The sequence below is a fragment of the Myotis myotis genome, unplaced genomic scaffold (assembly GCF_014108235.1).
Source record: "Myotis myotis isolate mMyoMyo1 unplaced genomic scaffold, mMyoMyo1.p scaffold_m19_p_7, whole genome shotgun sequence".
NCBI classification, from domain to species: domain Eukaryota; kingdom Metazoa; phylum Chordata; class Mammalia; order Chiroptera; family Vespertilionidae; genus Myotis; species Myotis myotis.
The window spans coordinates 5,460,032-5,480,826 of NW_023416379.1; the positions used below are offsets into that span (position 1 = coordinate 5,460,032).

General features: G+C 42.6%; 1 protein-coding gene across 1 annotated transcript in view; it reads right to left on the reverse strand.

Annotated features, from left to right (window-relative positions):
* The window catches only part of ARID1B (AT-rich interaction domain 1B), a 333,070-nt gene that overhangs the window by 238,335 nt on the left and 73,940 nt on the right, over positions 1 to 20,795 (reverse strand). Inside the window, exon 3 of the mRNA XM_036317506.1 lies at positions 9,836 to 9,985. Within this exon, the coding sequence (XP_036173399.1) occupies positions 9,836 to 9,985 (150 nt within the window). The remainder of the gene's footprint in view (positions 1 to 9,835; positions 9,986 to 20,795) is intronic.

Here is a 20,795-nt window from a genome sequence, read left to right on the forward strand (position 1 = left end):
CCTACACAGAACCTACAGACAGAAGAACTTCGCTGGAGAGAACATGGCAAAAGATCCTGGACTGAACCTGACTACAGAAATTGGCAAGAGAACCTAACTAGAACCTGGTGACTGAACCTGGCTGGAGAACCTGGACAGAACCTGGCTGGAGAACCTAGCGAGGGAACATGGCTACAGAACCTGGCTGGAGAACCTAGCAAGGGAACATGGCTACAGAACCTGGCTGGAGAACTGGCTACAGAACCTGGCTGGAGATCCTAAGCAGAACCTCTCTGGAGATCCAGACCAGAACTTGGCTGGAGATCCTGGCTGGAGATCCTGGCTAGGCTGCTGATCAACTGAACACTGTCTCCGTGTCCTTCCTTCTTCGCCGACTCCGTCTACGCCTTTGGGAACCCCTGGACCTGCTGGGGTTGGACCCCGGCACTGGGCCATAGCTTGAAACCCCCATCCCACTGTGCATGCCGGCCCTTCTACTGGACCGGAGCCCCTTCAGGTTGGACACAGTGTCTTATTAATCACTGGGTTCCCAGCATATAGGACATTCCCAAGCACAAAAAGTTCAATAAATGGTTTACATTTTGCTTTTCTACCCATTCTATCATCTGCAATTTTTTCAGTAAACCTAAGGTTAAAAGAATAATAAAAAGATAAAGTTATATCTTGAGAAGTATGCATTCATAATACCCAATATTTCTCTCAAAATCTGCGATCATCCTATCAGCTGGAAGAAAAACTATACCCAAAAAGCCAAAGCCTAAAACACTCTTGCTGCTTTACACTAGGGGTTTTTAAAAAAATCCATCCTGACGTATCTTTTCTCTTAAGATGAATTGAGACTCACTGGAATAAAGTTACTGCCTACAAATCTTCTCTAAGGACAAGAAGATTTTTCTGGCTGTGAAAAGTGTAGTTTCAAGCCATGAGAACAGAGAGGGCTCTGCAAGGCTGTCAGCTCACAGTCCTGAAGTGAGCTGGACAGCAGAGGACCAGTCAGGGGAAAGGGAATTAACACAGACCATCCGTCTGGGTCCCACCTCAGGGAACTCCCTCCAGGTTACTTGATTCTTGGAACAACTCTATAAACATGTTCTTTTAAAAGCTGTGTATTTTCATTTCCTATACTTACTGCTGGGTGGTAATAAATCCCACAGATTCTAATCCTGCTCATGATTTTGAGCTGTTCAAGCAACACCATATCTATATCACTCTCATTTGTATCAGTGGAGAGGTCAGGGTTATCACCCACACAGATGGCTATTGCACCTCTGACTATTGCACACGTCTTCAAGTGCAGACATGTCTGAGCATGACTTAGGAAAAGCAACATTTTATGAAAACTACTTTTTATTCTTCCCTTACATTAGGGCATTGTACTGATGATGTTTAAAACTTTTCATATATAAATTTTATTTCAAAGAAGTTAGGAAGCATATAGAATATATATGGTAGAAGGTTTCAAGGAGGCAGTTGGTTGTTCCAAGGATGAGGAAACTCAGTGGGTGTGGTGTGGGGATGACGGATCGTCCTACGATGTGTGACACTCTGACCCTACAGACAGCCTCCCACACTCCTTTCAAAAATCCCAACATTCATTTAGATTTAAAAACAAAACAACACAAAATGTTAATTACTTGTCTGAGCCTAGAACCCAATTCCAAAGGACTCTTAAAATAATTTTACTATATATTGACTTTTCCAGGAATAAACTATCCCGTATATTGAGGGAAGATTAGACTTTGTTTTGACCAAGAGTTGCTCACCACTAACAACCTGCTTATCACATGAGTTGCTAATGCTCCTGAATCGGTCACATTGTGTAGTGGTCAAGTTCACAGTGAGCCCACAAATACACACAAGCACCTTTTTCACAAGTCTCTTAATATTTGAGAGCATTTACCTAATTATTCAATATTTTACCATCTGCTACTTTCTTTCTCTTTTCCGTACACAGTTAATGCATTTTTCTGACTTGTTTGAAATTTTGTGTAGGTAATCTATACTATCTATGAATTTTGTATCCATAAGATCTGTGAATTTTATTTAGAAAGAATAAAGGAGACAATAGAAAAGTTTCATTATATAATGGGAATGTACTGCCTGTACATTCTACATTATCTATTATATTACACTAAAGGCCCGGTGCACAGAAATTTATGCACTCGGGGGGGGGGGGGGGGTCCCTCAGCCCAGCCTGTGCCCTCTCGCAGTCTGGGACCCCTTGGGAGATAACGACCTGCTGGCTTAGGCCTGCTCCCAGGTGGCAGAGGGCAGGCCCAATCCCTAGGTGCAGCCCCTGGTTGGGCTCAGAGCAGGGCCAATTGGGGAGTTGGGGCGCAGCCCCCTGTCATGCACAGAGCAGGGCAGATTGGGAGGTTGCGATGCCACCCTCAGTCACGCTCAGGGTAGGGCTGATTGGGGGGTTGGGGACCGCCCCGTCACACTCAAGGCAGGGTCAATGGGGAGGTTGCGGCACCACCCCCTGTCACGCACAGAGCAGGGCCAATCGGGATTGGGGCTCCATACCCTGTCACGCACAGAGCAGGGTCAATCAGGGGGTTGGGGAGCTCCCCCTTGTCATGCACAGAGCAGGGCCCATCAGGGGGTTGAAGAGCTCCCCCGTCACTCACAGAGTAGGGCCAATAGGGGAGTTGGGGCACCGCCCCCTGTCACACTCAGGGCAGGGCGGATCAGGGGGTTGGGGCGCCGCCACTGTCACACTCAGGGCAGTGCAGATGGGGAGGTTATGACTCTACCCCATCACACACAGAGCAGGGCCCGCGGGGTGGGTGGGGGGGGGCGGTGTTGGGGCGCCGCCTTCTATCACCCACAGAGCAGGGCCGATCAGGTGGTTGGGGCGCCGCCACTGTCACACTCAGGGCAGGGCCAATGGGGAGGTTATGGCTCTACCCCATCACACAAAGAGCAGGGCCCGTGGGGGTGAGGGGGGGGGTTGGGGCGCCACCCTCTAACACCCACAGAGCAGGGCCGATCAGGTGGTTGGGGCGCCGCCACTCTCATACTCAGGGCAGGGCCAATGGGGAGGTTATGGCTCTACCCCGTCACACACAGAGCAGGCCTGTGGGGGGCAGGGGGGTTGGGCCCCACCCCCTGTCACACACAGAGCTGCAGGGCGATCAGGGGGTTTGGGCGCTGCCCCCTATCACGCTGATCCTGGTGCCGGGAGGCCTCGCGGCTCCGCTGATCCCAGTGCTGGGAGGCATATTACCCTTTTACTATATAGAATAGAGGCCTGGTGCACGGGTGGGGCTGGCTGGTTTGCCCTGAAGGGTGTCCTGGATCAGGGTGGGGGTCCCCACTGGGGTGCCTGACCAGCCTGGGTGAGGGGATGATGGCTGTTTGCAGCTGGTCACACACCCTTCAGGGTGGGGGTCCCCACTGGGGTGCCTGGCCAGTCTGGGTGAGGGGCTGAGGGCTGTTTGCAGCTGGTCACATACCCTTCAGGGTGGGGGTCCCCACTGGGTGCCTGGCCAGTCTGGCTGAGGGGCTGAGGGTGTTTTCAGGCTGGGACTGAAGCTCTCAACCGCTCCTTTTTTTCTTTTTTTCTTTTTTTATTCTGGGCCAGCTTTAGCTCTGAGGCCTCGGCTGCTGAAAACAGGTTTCTGGCCTTTGTTTACCGTCTGTATTTGATACAATGTTGCGGTCCGGCTGGCTGAAGCCCCGCTGAGTAAAGCAGGTTTCTGGGGGTTTTTTAGCTTCTATATTCGCAACATAGTTGCTTAGAGTTGCAGCTGAGAGGCCGGCAAGTCAGGCGGGGAACGTTGGAGTCCTCCGTCACTGAAGCAAGCAAGCCTCCCTGTTCGCATCAGCTGCCTGGCTGCCGGCCGCCATCTTGGCTGACAGTCAATTTGCATATCTCGGCTCTACTCTGTGAGTGACAGGGGGATTAGCCAATGGGAAGGGTAGCGGTCGTACGCCATTTACCATGTTTCTCTTTTATTAGTGTAGATGTGTATAGTTTTAAATTGTGTAAGGGATGTCAAATTAACAACTAGAAAATACTAAGAGAGTCCCAGTACCAACAGTATGGCAGATTAGACGTTCTAAATGTCTACTCATTGAAAGACCTAAAATACTGGATATAATGCCTTTACAGATGCATCTGGAACTTAACATAAATGTGAGTAAAACCAGATACATACAGAAAGTAAACCAAGAACACAGAAAGTAAGAGAAATAGAAGCTGACCTTTGCTCAGATTTTAACTTTCCATTTGATAACTACATAGGAAACAGGGAAAGGAGAAGTAGTACAGGGCCTGCCAAAGGGGAGTAAAATATGAGAAAATACCTGTCAATTAAGAGCATGAAACCCCACTAAACAGAAGAGAGAAATACCTGACTTGAACTTAATACTCAAAAGTACGAGGAATTAGAAAATGGCCCCTTTGAGAATTAGCAACCACAGTCTAACCATCACCAGGGTTTCTGGTCAAAATTAACACTTAATGGTGTGGTCTGCAAAGCCTCACGAAGAAAATTCCATTTAAAGTGGTCCCAGAAGCCATCAGCACCCGGATCTATGATCAACCCTCACATCACTATTGTGGGACAACGGAACATTGCGCTTATCCTGATGTAATGCACTCACAGCCTCACCTAGGAAGGGCTCCAACCATGTCAGCCAGTAACGAAGTGTGACAAAACCCCCAAACTCAGTGGTCTAGAATCATCTGTTTCACAGAAAAAGATATAATGAAAAATAAAGAGACCACATTATAATAACAACATTCTTAGGAAAAAAGCATGGTAGAAAATGAAAAGTTTATATGAAACATACACAAATAGCCAAGAAAACTCTGAAAAAGAAAACTAATGAAGACATACTAACCCTACCAGCAATGAAAAAATAATAAAAACTGTAGAATACTGGGCAATAGAAGGACCAATAAAATTTTTTCTAAAAAAATCAAGAATATAACCCCACACACTGTACCTAAGGAAATTTAGTAACTAACAAAAGTGGCATCTCCAATCAATTAGGGAAAGAGAACTCTAACAGTTAATTTATGTGTCGACTTGGAGTGTTTCTGGATGAAATTAGCATGTAAATCAGTGATTTTCAATAAAGTAGACTGCTCTCCATAATGTGGGTTACCTCATCCAATCAACTGAAGGTCTGACTAGAACAGAAAAACCGGCTTCTGGAAGCCACAAGGCATCACCAGCCACCTACCTTCAGACTTCATCTTGACGTGGGCCCTCCTCCTGGGTCTCCGACCATCAGCCTTTGGACCACAACTAAACAGCGGCTCTCTTGGGTCTCCAGCATGCTGGCCCACACAGCGGAGTCTGGACTTGCCAGTCTCCATAATTATGTGAGACAATTCCTTATAATAAATCTATCCTAACCAATCGGATGTGTATACATATACTGGATATATATACATATAAGCCCCTCCATATGACCACCCTCCTAAAAAAAAAAATCCCATAATATGTCAAAAGACAAATGACAAGATGAGGAATAGTGGTTACTTACTTAAATTACAAAGGTCTGGTCTCCCTAATATATAAAGAGTTTTCATAAATCAATTTTTTTAAAGACCAACAACTAAATAGAAAAATTTAAGATAAAAAAATGAGTTTAAAGTCTTGAAGGAAAGGAAAACAAATACTTTTAAATATATAAGATGTTCAGCCATCAATCACAAGATAAATGCAAATTAAAACTACATGATCAGATTGGCAAAAATCCAGAAGCTTCATAAAACCATGCCTTTGGCACATATGCCAGGAAACAAGTACTCTCACACATTGGTGGTGGGAGTATGGACTGGTACAACCCCTGAGAGGAACAATCTGGCAATATTTTCCAAAATTATAGCTGTAGTGTCGCTTCCAGGAACTTATCCTGCAGATATGCTTGCACATTTATGAAATGGCACATATTCAAAGTTTATCATGGCAATATTGTTTAAATTGCAAATAACTAAAAATAATCTAGATGCCCACAAAAAGAGAACTGGTAAAATAGATTAGGGTAGGTTCATGAATAAAGCTATATTAAAAAGAATAAAGGACTACTGTATGCACTTTTTTGCAGAGATCTACAGAAAATATATTTAAGTGAATGGGGAATGGGTTTACAAAAAAATAGAGAGTACAAACAGTATGTTAAATATAGTATGCCATCATGTGTGTAAAAATTAAAATACGGTATTTTGCTGCTTTGTATAGGAAACTCTGGGAAAAAATACAATAAACTAATGAAGTGGTTATCTGGCAAAGGAGGGAGTGGTGGTAGATTAGGCAAAAAGAACTGTGGTGGGAGACCTTTCTTTGTACTTTTTAATTTCTAAAGCCAATGAATGTATTGATTATTCAAAACATTATATATAAAAAATTGTTAAAGACACAAAATGAGTGAGGTATCTTAATGGAACTCTAAAATTACCTTCTGTATCAATCACATTGACCAGACACATGAAGTATTATTTGCTGGTTGATTCCCTAATATAAAATCTATGTATGCTATGATTGGAAACAAAACTGAAGTCTGCAGAAAGGAATATTATGTCTGTTGTGAAAAACCGGCTTATTACATTAAACATAGTTAAACCACTTTGGTTTTTAAATGTATGTGAATTCAGTATTACAAATTCTTATTAAAATTCAGCTTGATTTTGAAAATATTTTATTGGCTATTTTTGTTTTGGGATATATTTGGGAGAATTCTTCTGTTTTGGGAGGTGCTAACTATATCTAAAATACAAGATTTCACTTCCCAGAGAAACTTTCTAAGTCGGTCTGAACAGAGAAAGAGCATCGAACTCTAAAACACAAACTGTCCCTGTGAAACCAGACCCTCTGGTTAGGCCACTGAAACGTGTCCACCTTCCACCGACTGCTTTGTCCCGTCATGAGTTTAATGAAACTTGAAAAATACTAGACACTCGGCAGTTAGGGAGCATGAAAATAAAACATTTCCAACATACTCTGAGGAACGGTTGGTTTTTCTCAGAAAAAACACAATATTTATGTTAAAAAGTCATGGTTATGTAGTATTTCCAATACAATGATAGGTATCAATCAAAGCATAAAACAATCCTAAACTAAGCCCATTAGAATACTATTCATTAAAATACAATATTACCTGTAGTATGCTTTAAATATTTAAATGTGAAGGATATTAAATAACTAATTGCCATGTGGCAGAAGTCATCAGTGGCTGCTTCATAAAGGAAGTCAATTTTGAGCTTGGTCTTAAGGAAATGACAGGCACTCAGAATCCTTAATCAAATTGGTTTTACAATCAGAGATTCATTTCAGCACACTGAAGGAAAATGAGTAATGTAATCTCTCTCTTGAGTCCTTCCTAAATTTTGATGACATGACAAAACATTCTACATCTACAGAGAAGTTCAATCAATTCTGAAAACCCCAGAAAAACCTATAACTTTACATCTCACAAACCCAGACACCAGGCTCTTACTGAAAAAGATATGAGAAAGGTTTTTAATTTCCCACAGTTTAATAAAAGACCAGAACAAATAACTTGGAAATAATGTACATTCCTCCCACGATAAATCCCTTTACATGGTAACAAAATTTTGAAAACATGTATGCAAAAGACAGGATTTAACATGTTTAATGTATTTTGTTTAAAGTCAGAAACTCCTTTTAGAACTCTTAAATAAAAGTGACATGGGAAGACTCCAATGAACCCAAGATAATACTTAAGAATTCAACTGAACTGATTAAAACTAAGCTTCATATATTTAAATATTTTGCTTAGCCTCAACCAATCTCAAGATGTGTAAAAAGCACTTTAAATACTGAGAAGTCAATGTCCTGTCTTCCCATCTCTTCACCAGCCTTACCCCACAAAAGAGAAAGAAGAGAAAAAATATATAAAATGGCAAGTTACATCATGATGCTTATGATGGAAGTGCTGAAAGTCTTATTTCGATTCAGAGTCCCTAGCTCCCGATGCTTTAGTATCCCCTAATGACAGTCTGCCGGAAGCCGGTCCATCCTTGCTGCTTGACACAGTCGCTGCAGGAAAGAAACATCTGCACAGCATATGTTTCAAGGGACCTGGCGTATATAGCATACTGTTCTTAATATGTTTGCTCCCCTTAGCGCTGTGTGTTTTAACCAAGGTCACCTCTCCGAGAAAGGTTGTTTCCCCAGGTAGGAATTTTTCCCTGAAGTCAGGGAGGGGATGCCTCTCCTAGAAAGGTTGTTTCCCCAGGTAGGGATTTTTCCCTGAAGTTAGGGAGGGGATGAAACTCCTTAACTAAGTGCCAGGCTGGTAGTTAATCACTTTAACTACAAACAATCATGCTTAAGCTATATAATCTTTACTCCCTGGAATGGAGATAAGAAACGCCCTAACCTTTGTAATAGAAATTGACAGGATTAAAACCAACTGGTATAAATAGGAATGTAACAAGACAATAAGCAGCAGAACCTCTCTGGAGATCCAGACCAGAACTTCGCTGGAGATCCTGGCTGGAGATCCTGGCTAGGCTGCTGATCAACTGAACACTGTCTCCATGTCCTTCCTTCTTCGCCGACTCCGTCTACGCCTTTGGGAACCCCTGGACCTGCTGGGGTTGGACCCCAGCAACAGTCTCTAAAACAAGATGAAACTGAACAATTTTACCAAATGCATATATTTACCAAATGCATATATTACTATTTTCCTAAAATTATATAAGCTGAATGTATAGCCAATAACCTGCAAGAGTATTTAATGAGGCTAATTTTTTTTTTTTTTTTCAGTTGATCAGCAGCCTAGCCAGGATCTCTAGCCAAGTTCTGGTTAGGATCTCCAGCCAAGTTCTGTGTCCATGTTCTCTTGCTAGGTTCTCCAGCCAGGTTCTCCAGGTTCTCCAGCCAGGTTCTGTAGCCATGTTCCCTCGCTAGGTTCTCCAGCCAGGTTCTATCCAGGTTCTCCTGCCAAGTTCTGTTGCCAGGTTCTGTCCAGGTTCTGTTGCCATGTTCTCTCGCTAGGTTTTCCAGCCAGGTTCTGTCCAGGTTCTCCTACCAGGTTCTCTCGCTAGGTTCTGTCTCTAGGTTCTGTGGCCAGTTTCTGTCCAGGATCTTTTGCCATGTTCTCTCGCTAGGTTCTGTCTCTAGGTTCTGTGGCCAGTTTCTGTCCAGAATCTTTTGCAATGTTCTCTCGCTAGGTTCTGTCTCTAGGTTCTGTCTCCAGTTTCTGTCCAGGATCTTTTGCCATGTTCTCTCCAGCGAAGTTCTTCTGTCTCTAGGTTCTGTCTAGGTTCTGTGTCTAGGTTCTATCTATGAGGCTAATTTAAACTAGATGCTGCTTCATATACTTAGAGTACATGATTCCCTTTAGTTTTATAATATATTGTAATTGAAGTGGCTGTTTATAAGCTGGTTACAGAAGAATAACACTGCCAAAGGAATCGATGTTTTAATATAGTGGTGCTTGCCATTAAAACAGAAACAAAACAAAAAAAGTTCACAGTAAAAATACCATGAATGTACCAACTTGCAAGATTAAATGATTGATAAAACCATTTTCCTGAATAAGCCTCAAAGTGACAGGCCACTTTCTTGAAAGATTCAAAACACAAATGAGAAAGAACATGAAAAGTCTCACATTTTCTGTTGTCACTATCCAGTAATGTGAGACGCTATTGAACATTCTTCCTACCTTTCAATTTCAAACACCCATCCATAAACAAACAGTTTAGATTAGGTTATAGTTTTGCATTTTCTAAAACTACATTTTTCCCACTAAGAAGGGAATTTGTTAAGTGGGACAGGAGCCCGGCCTCTCTTTGGGACCAGACCGCGGCCAGCGCAAGGCCCGGAGAAGGGCGGCGGGTGGGGCTCACCTGCTGCGGCTGGTACCGCTGCTGGGGCTGGGATGGCAGGTACTGCGCCTGCGGAGGCAGGTGCGGAGGCTGCGGCTGCTGGTTGTAATAGGGCTGCTGGCCCTGCTGGCAGTAACCGCTCACTCCTTGCTGTCCATACTGCGGCGGCATCTGTCACAAAGGCAGGCAAAGGAAGCGAGAAGTCAGAAGGTGCAATTCAGTGAGATCAAATATGGTTTCAATTCAGCAACATGAAGTGGGTTCTTGGCTAAGCAATTGAATTCAATATTTTTAATATTCTTCCCCTTACATAAATCGTCCCCTTGCCTTCTATTCACATACTATCAATGGAAGCAAAAAATAATTTGACACTGCTTTAAAAAATAGTATTTTTATCAGATAGTAAATATTAGTAACTTCATAAAATGTGTGTGTGGAGGTGAGGGCAGGCTCCTAATACTGACATTTAAAAATAGCTAAGAAAGAAGCATTATGTTAATCCATTCTCATGCAACCCACAAGATGAAAATGAACTCCAACAGTCCAAGTTCACTAACTCCCATTTTGCAGAATCTTGTGGTTTGGGTGCATGTATAGGGCGCATGCTTCTTTCAACTAAGGCCAAAACTTCCCAATTGTGTTTTTAGCACATACGGTACAGTTACATTAGCAATTCCACTGACTATTTTGCTAAACACACACACACACACACACACACACACACACACACACACACACACACACACACCTACACTGCTTTACAACAAATGAAACCCTTTTAGAATATTATGAATGTCAAATAACATAACTATCAATATGAGTTACTGAAGGAAATTATTCAATCTAATACAAAGATAGTATTTCCCTAGTTGATGAAACAGGTAGTGATGTAAAGCAGTGCACTGCACTGAAAAAAATAGGAGGTATAAACAAAAATATGGCCTTAAATGAGTCTTCTCTATCTCTAATTTACATAAGCTTAAAAATCCTGGAAATCATTAATAAAAAAAAAGTTGTTTCTTTCTCATGTAATAAGTATACCGTTGATATTTTTTCATATGTGTGTTTTTTGGGTTTTTTTTTAATGAGAAATCTATTGACTTTCTTTCTAACTAGGAGAGAGAACAGGACAGGAAAAGAAAAACAAGATGGCCAAAAGCAGTACCCTGGAGATAAGAGCAGTGAAGTCACTCTGTTAATACCACAATATGGTCCATCTGAGAACTCCAAGAACTTGAGCCCCAGAAGCCCACACACTTAAGAATTCAGTGGTCAGTTGCAGATACACGCTTAAGAAACAAATGTACTATAGAATATTGAATGATGAAAACAGGGAATGGTAAAATGACAAAAATACTAAAATACTTCGCCTCAAAGACCAATTAGCGCTGTAATTCATAACACATACAATGAAGTAAAAGGAAAAAATGTACAAAGTTACAGTTCACACTTCTTTTGAACCAATCAGATATTTCCAAGACCGCTCAGCAATGATGACAAGCCAACTGGCCACCATGGCCACAAGTGCCCCGGCACACAGGGCCCAAGTCAGTAGAGCAGGCAAGTTTGTACTGAAAAACCATTTAACAGCACAGTTGAATTCTTTACTTTTATTTATTTTACAGTTTGATATCTTATAATAAATGTATGTCCCTGCCATAAGCCAAGCCAAAGAATTTCCATAAAATACAACGCCACATGCTGGAATACCATATACTACCCACAACACATATCCTTGCGTTCAACACCCATATGTTTGATTTGATATCTAATACTGTATTTCACACAAGTGTCTTTGCAGTTTGATTTGAAGCAGTTAGAGTAACACTTTAGCCGGTGTTAAAATGACTGCAAAGCTCAGTCAACACAGCCAGCAAACTCCCCTCTGAATTGCACTTTAATATGCTGCTTTCTGGTTTACAGGAACCTCACACACAATATGGAAGTGTTGTTTGGGGTGGGGGCTCTATTTTCTAAACGAAACAACAGGATGTTATAGGAAGGAGTCTATTAGCACCAAAGCAGTCACAACGTACAGAATCTCCACCTACTTCAGCTCTGAAGAGCTTTGGGGCAGACTGAGGTGCAGGGGAGGCAGATGAGAGGCAGGTCGGGTAGGGGAGAGTATAAGCAAATCTTCAATGGAGCCACAGCAACAATCTGCAGAATAGGCCAACTTCAGAGGGAAGCCAGCAAGCAAATCTGCTGGGGAGATTTCACTACTGACTTTCACAATTAAACCTATTTGCTTTCCTGTTAGATACACAGGCTAATTCATTTGGCACTAACCTGCCTGGCCACTCACCCACTGTGAGCCTGGAATGAGGTGACCTGTAACACAGCGCAAGGGGGCCTGCAGCTAGACCTGGGGCTGGTGCCCATCAGCAGCCCACTGCCCTTACGTGAGAGCCACTGAACAGAACAGAGATTACGAACTCTAGTTCAGTTAAAGACTCTCTGGGTTAGAAATGTATAAAATCTAAATCCAAGTCCTACTGTGCCTCGGGTGTGGGAATATGGTCAATTATAATGATATTTGCTCTGCATTTCCACCTACAAAATGGGGCTGCCTTCTCTATTAATTCATATTGCTATTATAACCAGCAATATAATAATCCGACTTGGAATTCTACACAGATGCTACAATTACTTATTACATTATAGTTGTAGTGTTAGCTCTAGAGCAGTGGTTGGCAAACTCATTAGTCAACAGAGCTAAATATCAACAGCACAATGATTGAAATTTCTTTTGAGAGCCAATTTTTTTAAACTTAAACTATATAGGTAGGTATATTGTTATTAACTTAATTAGGGTACTCCTAAGGCTTAGGAAGAGCCACAGTCAGGGGGCCAAGAGCCGCATGTGGCTCGCGAGCCGCAGTTTGCCGACTACAGCTCTAGAGTAGTAATTATTTCCTAAGTCTTACCTTTAAAGAGCAATTTCTAAATACAATACTTCAGTTGTCTAATTCTTTAATGATCAATACTGTTTTTATTTTTTTAAATATGTCTTTATTGATTTTTAGAGAGAGAAAAAGTGGGGACAGAGAGAGACAGACAGTCAGTCAGACAGACAACCTGGGCACGTGCCCTGACCAGGAATCGAACTGGCAATCTTTTGGTGCACAGGATGGCCAACTGAGCCACATTGGCCAGGGCAATATTTTTTTTTTAATCACTTTGGATACAGGGCTTTCAAAGATCTATTGTATGCTTCTCTGACATCTTCAAACAAATAATCATTATGAAACGTGAATCGACAGGCTGAGCCTACTGCTGCTGGCTGTCTGCAAAGCCCCAGCGCACAACTCTGGTCTCACTGTGCTGTCTCCTCACCTGCCGTCAAAGCACTCAGCCACGGCCTGTGACCCCGAACTCGATCCCAATGGAATCTGCTGAGGATGGAGAAACCCACTACATGGCAAACACTATGCAGGATCAGTCCATGAGGAAAGCACATGGGCTTTTATTGTTTGGTGATGTTGATTTTGGCTACTGAGGGTCTTTTTGTTTACCTCTTAACTCTCAGCACCATATTCAGGGCAAACAAGATTACCAGACAGTTGAGTGCAAGTTGCTGAGAGCTGAGGATACACTGCCTTTCTAGCTCAGAAGTCACCCCTTCTCCGACCAGCCTAACTAGCTGAGCACAGCCCCAACCCCATCATTTTCATGCCGTTCTGATTTTCTTTTAAAAACACAGGGGAGATGACTGGATTTAGTTAGTTAGTTAGTTAGTTAGTTAAACTCCTTAATTTTGCGTCCACGTATTTACGCTGTCCTCATCACTTGAATATAAGCTCCCACACTCCTGGCATGCTCCCTGGAAGAGGGCCTGCCATCAGTAAATGTTTGTTGAATGAATGAATGTCTTCCAAAAAGTTACTAAATCAAGTTATTATAAAAATGTTAAAGTGATGAAGAAACTCATTATAAAAGTGAAATCACTTGTACCATCCAAATCTTTGATACATGCATAACCAGCTTCATCCAACAGCCGAAAACAATGAGCTTCACGCTAAAGCAGCACAGGCCCTCGGCTATTAACCGCCAACCCTCCAAGTCATTCCTGCAAATGCCCGGACCTTCAGAGAAGCTCTAAACTAAACTAAATGGGAATCTTCAGAAAATTCATGAGATGACAGCATTTGTTTGTTATTTAAAAATAAGAAAAACAAGAACTTATTTCACTCATTTCTAAATAAGCAGGATCTTAAAGTGGAACACGAGCACACACAGTAGCAAAAAAATTATCCTAATTTTTAAAGAAATCTGAATGCTTTCAAACATTGTTGGAGAGGGAAAGTATAGCTAAAAATGATTCATTTACTTTAATACTTATTTTAGGAAACTACTTTAACAAAGGATTTGAGTATTAACTTTCACGTCTCTGTATTATGTTAAATGTGCAAAATTCCAGGCTCCATTTTTCATTTCACCTTACCCTGAACTTCATGCTCACACTTGAAAATTGAAGAAATGTCCAAGCTTTATTTTCCCTTATTTATTTCTAAAAAGTTTTACACGGCAGTTTCCCCACTGAGTGTAAGGGTGCACTGCCTTATGGCCCAGCAACTTGCATGTAAATAAGTACATGCTAATACAACACTCCAGTGTTCCGGAAAGGATACTCGATGTAACACTGCTTCCGAGAGCCAGAAAGGGGACACAATCAAATTCTAACACAGTAGGTAAAGGGAAAAATGGTGTTTCCAGTAGTCATACAATGGAATTCTATACAGTATTTTAAAAAGCGAGGTAGGAAGATCCACATATCGAATCAGTTCAAATCTAAAAATTATAATGCTGAATTTGAAGAGAAAGCAACGAAAGGTTAATGCAATGTGATACCATTTGTATAATTTTTTAATACGAAATAGTAGTATACATTGTTCAGGAATACATATATAGTAATGTACAGCCACATGCATTGAAAAGGAAATATCTGACACACTGGGGGGTGGGGGGGGAGATGGGGTGGACCTTCAGCCTTGCGTTTTCTTCCCTTTGAAAAAAGAGAGATGAAGCAAATATATCAAAGTGTTAACAACAATTATAATCTTGGCGGAGCTACACAAGTATCTACTCTATTTGTTTCCGTACTTTCATAATTTAAAATAAAGAGTTCACCTCCACCATATCCCACATTCCAGTATCACCAGCCAAAAGGTGCCGGGGTCCAACCCCAGCAGGTCCAGGGGTCCCCAAAGGTGTGGATGGAGTCGGCGAAGAAGGAATGACACAGAGACAGTGTTCAGTTGATCAGCAGCCCAGCCAGGATCTCTAGCCAGGATCTCCAGCCAAGTTCTGCTGTTTATTGTCTTGTTACATCCGTATTTATCCCAGTTGATTTTAATCCTGTCAATTTCTATTACAAAGGTTAGGGCGTTTCTTATCTCCATTCCAGGGAGTAAAGATTATGTAGCTTAAGCATGATTGTTTGTAGTGATTAACTGCCCGCTTGGCACTTAGTTAAGGAGTTTCATCCCCTTCCTGACTTCAGGGAAAAATTCCTACCTGGGGAAACAACCTTTCTCGGAGAGGTGACCTTGGTTAAAACACACAGCACTAAGGGGAGCAAACATATTAAGAACAGTATGCTATATGCGCCAGGTCCCTTGAAACATATGCTGTGCAGATGTTTCTTTCCTGCAGCGACTGTGTCAAGCAGCAAGGATGGACCGGCTTCCGGCAAAAAGGCCGGGCACAGGCGGCTCCAGCACACACAGGCGGGAGGACCCAGGCTCCAGAGAACTGCCTGGTCGGCGCTCAGTGACAGAGCCGTTGAGGACTGTGCTGGGGCTCAGCCCTGACTGCCGCACCGGTGCCTACTCTGCTCCAGCCTTTCCCTGGGGCGGGTCAGCCAGACTTCATGTGGCCCGTAATCCTGCAAACTAGCAGCTCTCTGACAGGAAGGACTCATGCCATCGGTTCAGCCTCACACAGGCTTAGCGTCTCAATTCCTGGCTGCATCCTCTATGGCTCCTACAAGGGACGCTAACCAATTTCAGTCAGAAACGGGTTCCAGACTCAAAAATGTTTCAGAAATACATGTGCTACAAAAGTAAAACATAAGATATTAATTAGCACATTCAAGTATCTGTGAAATCCTTAAAAAGTTAAGGCCCTGGCCGATTTGGTTGAGTGGTTAGAGCATGGGCCCGCTGGCTGAAGGTCTGTGTAATGTGTGGTATGTGAGTAAAGAATTAATAGCCTAGAAGAAGAATAACATCACAGTGATATCTATCACGTCTTAAACCAACTCAGTGTTTTCATTAATCTAGAACAAAATGCAATTTATTCTGGGTTACTTATTGCTATCTTTCTAAGAGTTATCAAAAAGTTTATTATACCAATTTATCTTTAGCAGCAGAAATCTCCTTCATTTTTGTTTTTCGTCTGAGCCCCTCCAGGTAAATTCTACAAAATGAAAAGGCAAAAAAGCACAGGAAATATCCTACCATCACAACAGCTACATTTTAGTCATTACTGTGGCAAAATCTGTTGGCCTCCAACTGCACAGAAAGATCAAACGCTATTTTTCATGCATAAGAGACAGACTGAAAATTCCCCACAGCCAGGAATTCAGATGTTAAGCCAATGTGTGGCTGAACCAATTGCATGAGGAAATTTTATTATGTCAACATGTCCAGTCAAAAATAATGTGCTAGAAGGTAATAAATAAAGTTTACAAGGTCAAGATCCTACAACTGCTCCACAATCTACAGTCCCTCAAGCTAAGCTCCCAACTGAGACTTCTAAACAATTTAGTTGCTTTTTCCCCCTCCTATTTTCTTATTTCAAAAAGGAAAATCTTATCCTTAGGCTTGACTAAGGGAGAAAAACAGTACACAATTTCCTGAAATTACTCCTTCACGCTTGAAAAATGAGAAACAATCAACAAATGTATATTGAACACTTATATGCGTTGTACACTACAGCTAAATTCCTTCCAATTAAGTTCAGCTTCCCTTGAATAACAACAACAAAAAGACAACCAGGGGAGGAAGGAGCTCACAAAGCATTCAAGGGTCAGTGTCTTCAACCCCAGAACAGACTTGATGACCGATACACAGCTCGTGCTGCTCTGGGGCCACTTCATTTGTGCCCAGGCCCTTGTTCCTAACAGATGACTTCCAGGCCACTGTTGCTGTTTTATAGACTGAAAAATAACCAACATACCTGGGCTACTTTAACCTTCTCCTTTAGCTTAAAATAATTTTTAATTTGTATCAGAAAAAGAAAATTTACTTTCTGATTTGGGAAACGAAGTTAAAAAGTTCTCATTTGTCGCCCAGCCGGTGTTGCTCAGTGGTCGAACGTCAACCTATGAACCAGGAGGTCACAATTCAATTCCCGGTCAGGGGCACATGCCTGTGTTGCCAAGTCGATCCTCGGTAAGGGGCATGCAGGAGGCACCCAATTGATGATTCTCTCTCATCATGAATGTTTCTCTCTCTCCCTCCTTCTCCTTTCCTCTCTGAAATAAAAAAATATTTTTAAATGCTCTAATCTGTCATCAGTAATGAGTCCTTTTACATGACAAATTGGTTTTCTAAAACCTCCTTTAACAGGTAAACACAATATTAGAGTGTATAAAGTAAATAACAGTGACAATAATATACATATAATTTCTCTCAGATGTCTTTACAATAATTAATTGCTGACGAAATAGCCTAGAAAAAGAATAACATCACAATGACATCTACTCACTGCTTATTCTAAGTCCAACTGCTCTCTATTTAGCAAATGGTGGCATGAGCGACTCCGAGGCCAGACCCATGTTCTGAGGAGTGAGTATTCTCCATGGCTGTGGAGACCAAATGGCAGGGCTTCCCAAGACCTCCATTTCCAAAATTCCGAGCTGCGTCCTAAACAGCCTTTCTTTCCACTTCATAACCACCATCATCCTAGCACCCATGAATTTATGTATACCCTCCTTAAATTAATTTATATTTCTAATTCACGCTGCCTCTGGAGGGTAACAGGTTCTGGAATGTTATTATCCACTTTGTAAAGTGGTACATCCTTTAGCTTTCGTAAAATTAACTTTGAGCTTCAAGGAGCGTCCCTAATGCTAATACACAGATTTGATTAGCAAATGTATGGCCAAGCACTGCAAACCAAAGCTTTTATTCCACCAGATCAAAGATTCCTTGTCAACTGCTATCTACCCCACTCTGTCCCTGCATTGTTTTCACTGGCTTATCTAAACTGCTTTCCTTCTCTCGTCTTTACTGTGGAACAGAAACTAAAATAGCACGAATGATTCCACAGGCCCAGCAAGCAAAGGGAGGGTCCTTTTACAAGAAACCTCTCCTTCCCATTTTGGCCTGCCTCTGCCTCGGACCACAGCTGCTCACCTTTCCCTCCAGGCAGCCACTCAGAGGGGACGCAGCTTCACTGGCAGGAAACACTGCCTCTCACTGCACCCAAAACTAACACACAAGTGTGTAATTGTAGCTTTATGCTCAAGTGCCCCCATTATGCACTTTCAAACACTTTCTTACCAAGGATCCATCAAGGACATTCGGTATCACAGGTCTATAAAGTGTACAGTGTGCTTTTTGATAAAACGGAAGCATCATGCAGCTTCAGAGAGAAAGTATGTGTGTGACGCACAAGACAATAATCTCATTCTAAAAATGTTAACTAAAAAAGGAACGTATTTCCAAAGTACATACATTTGGTGAAGGGGAGGGATGCCTAACAGCAAAAGGCTGGTAATCCATACAATCTACCCGTGAAGAAAAGAGGACCAGTACCTAAAGACAAGTGACTAAAATCTTGCATAAATTATCACAGGGGAGAAAAATTCAGCCAAGAGCCTCCATGCCTTGTTTACATATAACATAAGCAGGAACAAATTCAACGGTGAAGGGAGCCATGCTCATTTCTAATGTGAAAGCTGACATCTAGGCTGCCAGCATCTACACTGAAAGCAAAATGAAACGTCAGACTTTTCCATTCCAAATACATGCAGTCACTTTGAAACCGGACCAAGAGCCTAAGTAGGAAACGTACCCACATGTGTGTGCGGAACTCCTCTCCCAGAGGTCACAGTGTGCAAGAGCAATCAAGGCTCCGCGCACCCAGCCTAATAAATAGGTCGGCTCCACTACCAGAAGCAACAGTTTCCAGGAAAGAGCCACTTACAGAAGGGAAACGGCCCGTGCTGCCTCGCGGGGTGCCCTGACCTCCACCCAGAAAGTGCTTTCCCAGGAAGGGAGGCACGCGGTCTTTTACTTAGTGATGACTACACCTCATGGGAAAACAACTTGAAGTCCCCATGTTTCTTGTTATATTATTGCCCAAACGGCCACTGGTAATTTTCAATCAGTGAATATAATCTTTGAGTTGTTTCCATTTTGACAAAGAGCACAAAATAAAAATCAGAACAGCACAACAGTACCTCACACCCGGGCTAGCAGCAGGGCTTTCCAATAAGACTTTAGAAAACCACCACTTGGTCCGCACACGCGGCAGGGATACCATCCACTACAGGGACGGAAGGAGCGGCTCACCCCGCGCCCTCTGGCCAGAGATGTCTATTTTTGTAAAGCACAAGGAGCCAAGGGCTCCACCACTCTCCTCTATACACCGGCTGCCAAAACGGATGTGCCAAAGGGGAATTTCAGAGAATTTTAAAGAGATAACCTTTGCTGAGGCTGCAATGTCAACTTCGTAACCGCATGGCTGGAACATGTGCAGTGAATGCAGGACTGAAAAGACTGCTCTGAGATAACCATGGAGAAAACAGGGATTTACTAGAGTAAGACTAGAAATTTAAAGCAGCCAACAGAGAGCCAAGCAACTGGTGTCTTCAATGGAAATGAACTTGACGGTGGGGGAACAGCCGGTACTTTCTACCTTGGGGATTTTATACCAAAGGAGCATATAAAGTCCTCCGTGTGTGTGTGTGTGTGTGTGTGTGTGCGCGCGCGCATGCACGCGCGCATGCGCGCGCACATGTGTGTGATTTGTTAATACAGCTTTAAAGTTGTTGTGTGTGTGTTTTTAAGGTAACCATGTAATTGTATTATTACCAACAGTCTACAACTCACCCTTTGAGGGTTAAAGGGCTAGTTGTTTCTATAGTCTTTCTACATTTCTTTTTCTCTCCTGCAAGAAGGAAGGGAGGGAGGGAGGGAATGAATTTGGTACTTGAATCAATGAAAATGTGAATTAAAAAACCACCAAGCCCCTCTAATATGGGAATTTCAAAAACTATATTGTGTTAAACATGATTCTCTAAAATATACAGTTTGAGTGTTTTATAAGATATTTTTAAGGGAGAAACATGTATATGGTGAACACGTGCCTGCAGAAAAATACTAGCAACAATAATACAGAAGGGTCAGATGTCTTCACATAGCACGCCAAGACCTCAGCCTGCCTATCGGGCCTCCGAGACTGAGAACCCAGGGAGGTGTGGGGCCTGCGGCACCCTCCCTGAGTGGGAGACACTAGCTGGGAGGCAGGCAGGCAGCTGAGGCTTGGCCCTGAGCTACCCAGGGACACAAAAGCCTTCAAGTGAGCAGAACCGGCCTTGGTGTTTTTTTGCCCTGACTTTCGGAATGTACTCCTAACCAACAATGAGGCACAAGAAGAAAAGGAGTCCCTTTGGATTAGAAGATGTTTCTACAACTAACCCCTCAGATTTCTCCCCAAAGGGGCTGAACACTGACTCCTTGCATTTTATTCCCTGCATCAGCCTGAGGCTGGGGGGGTGGTGGTGGGGGGTGATGAAGAAGATGCTCAGAACTATATCCAACACGTGTTTGGACCAAGAAGCTATTTTTTGAGTCGGAAAATCCACATCTACTCCCCCATCCTCAGCAGGCAACCCTAATCACACTTTATTGTGAATTACTTTTCCAGGGACTATTAGAATTGGCAGAGATTTCAGGTCACTGGCTCAACCCTCTCCTTACTAAGATCAAGGGTTACGAAACCTGCACAATTTCATCCAGCTGGTCAC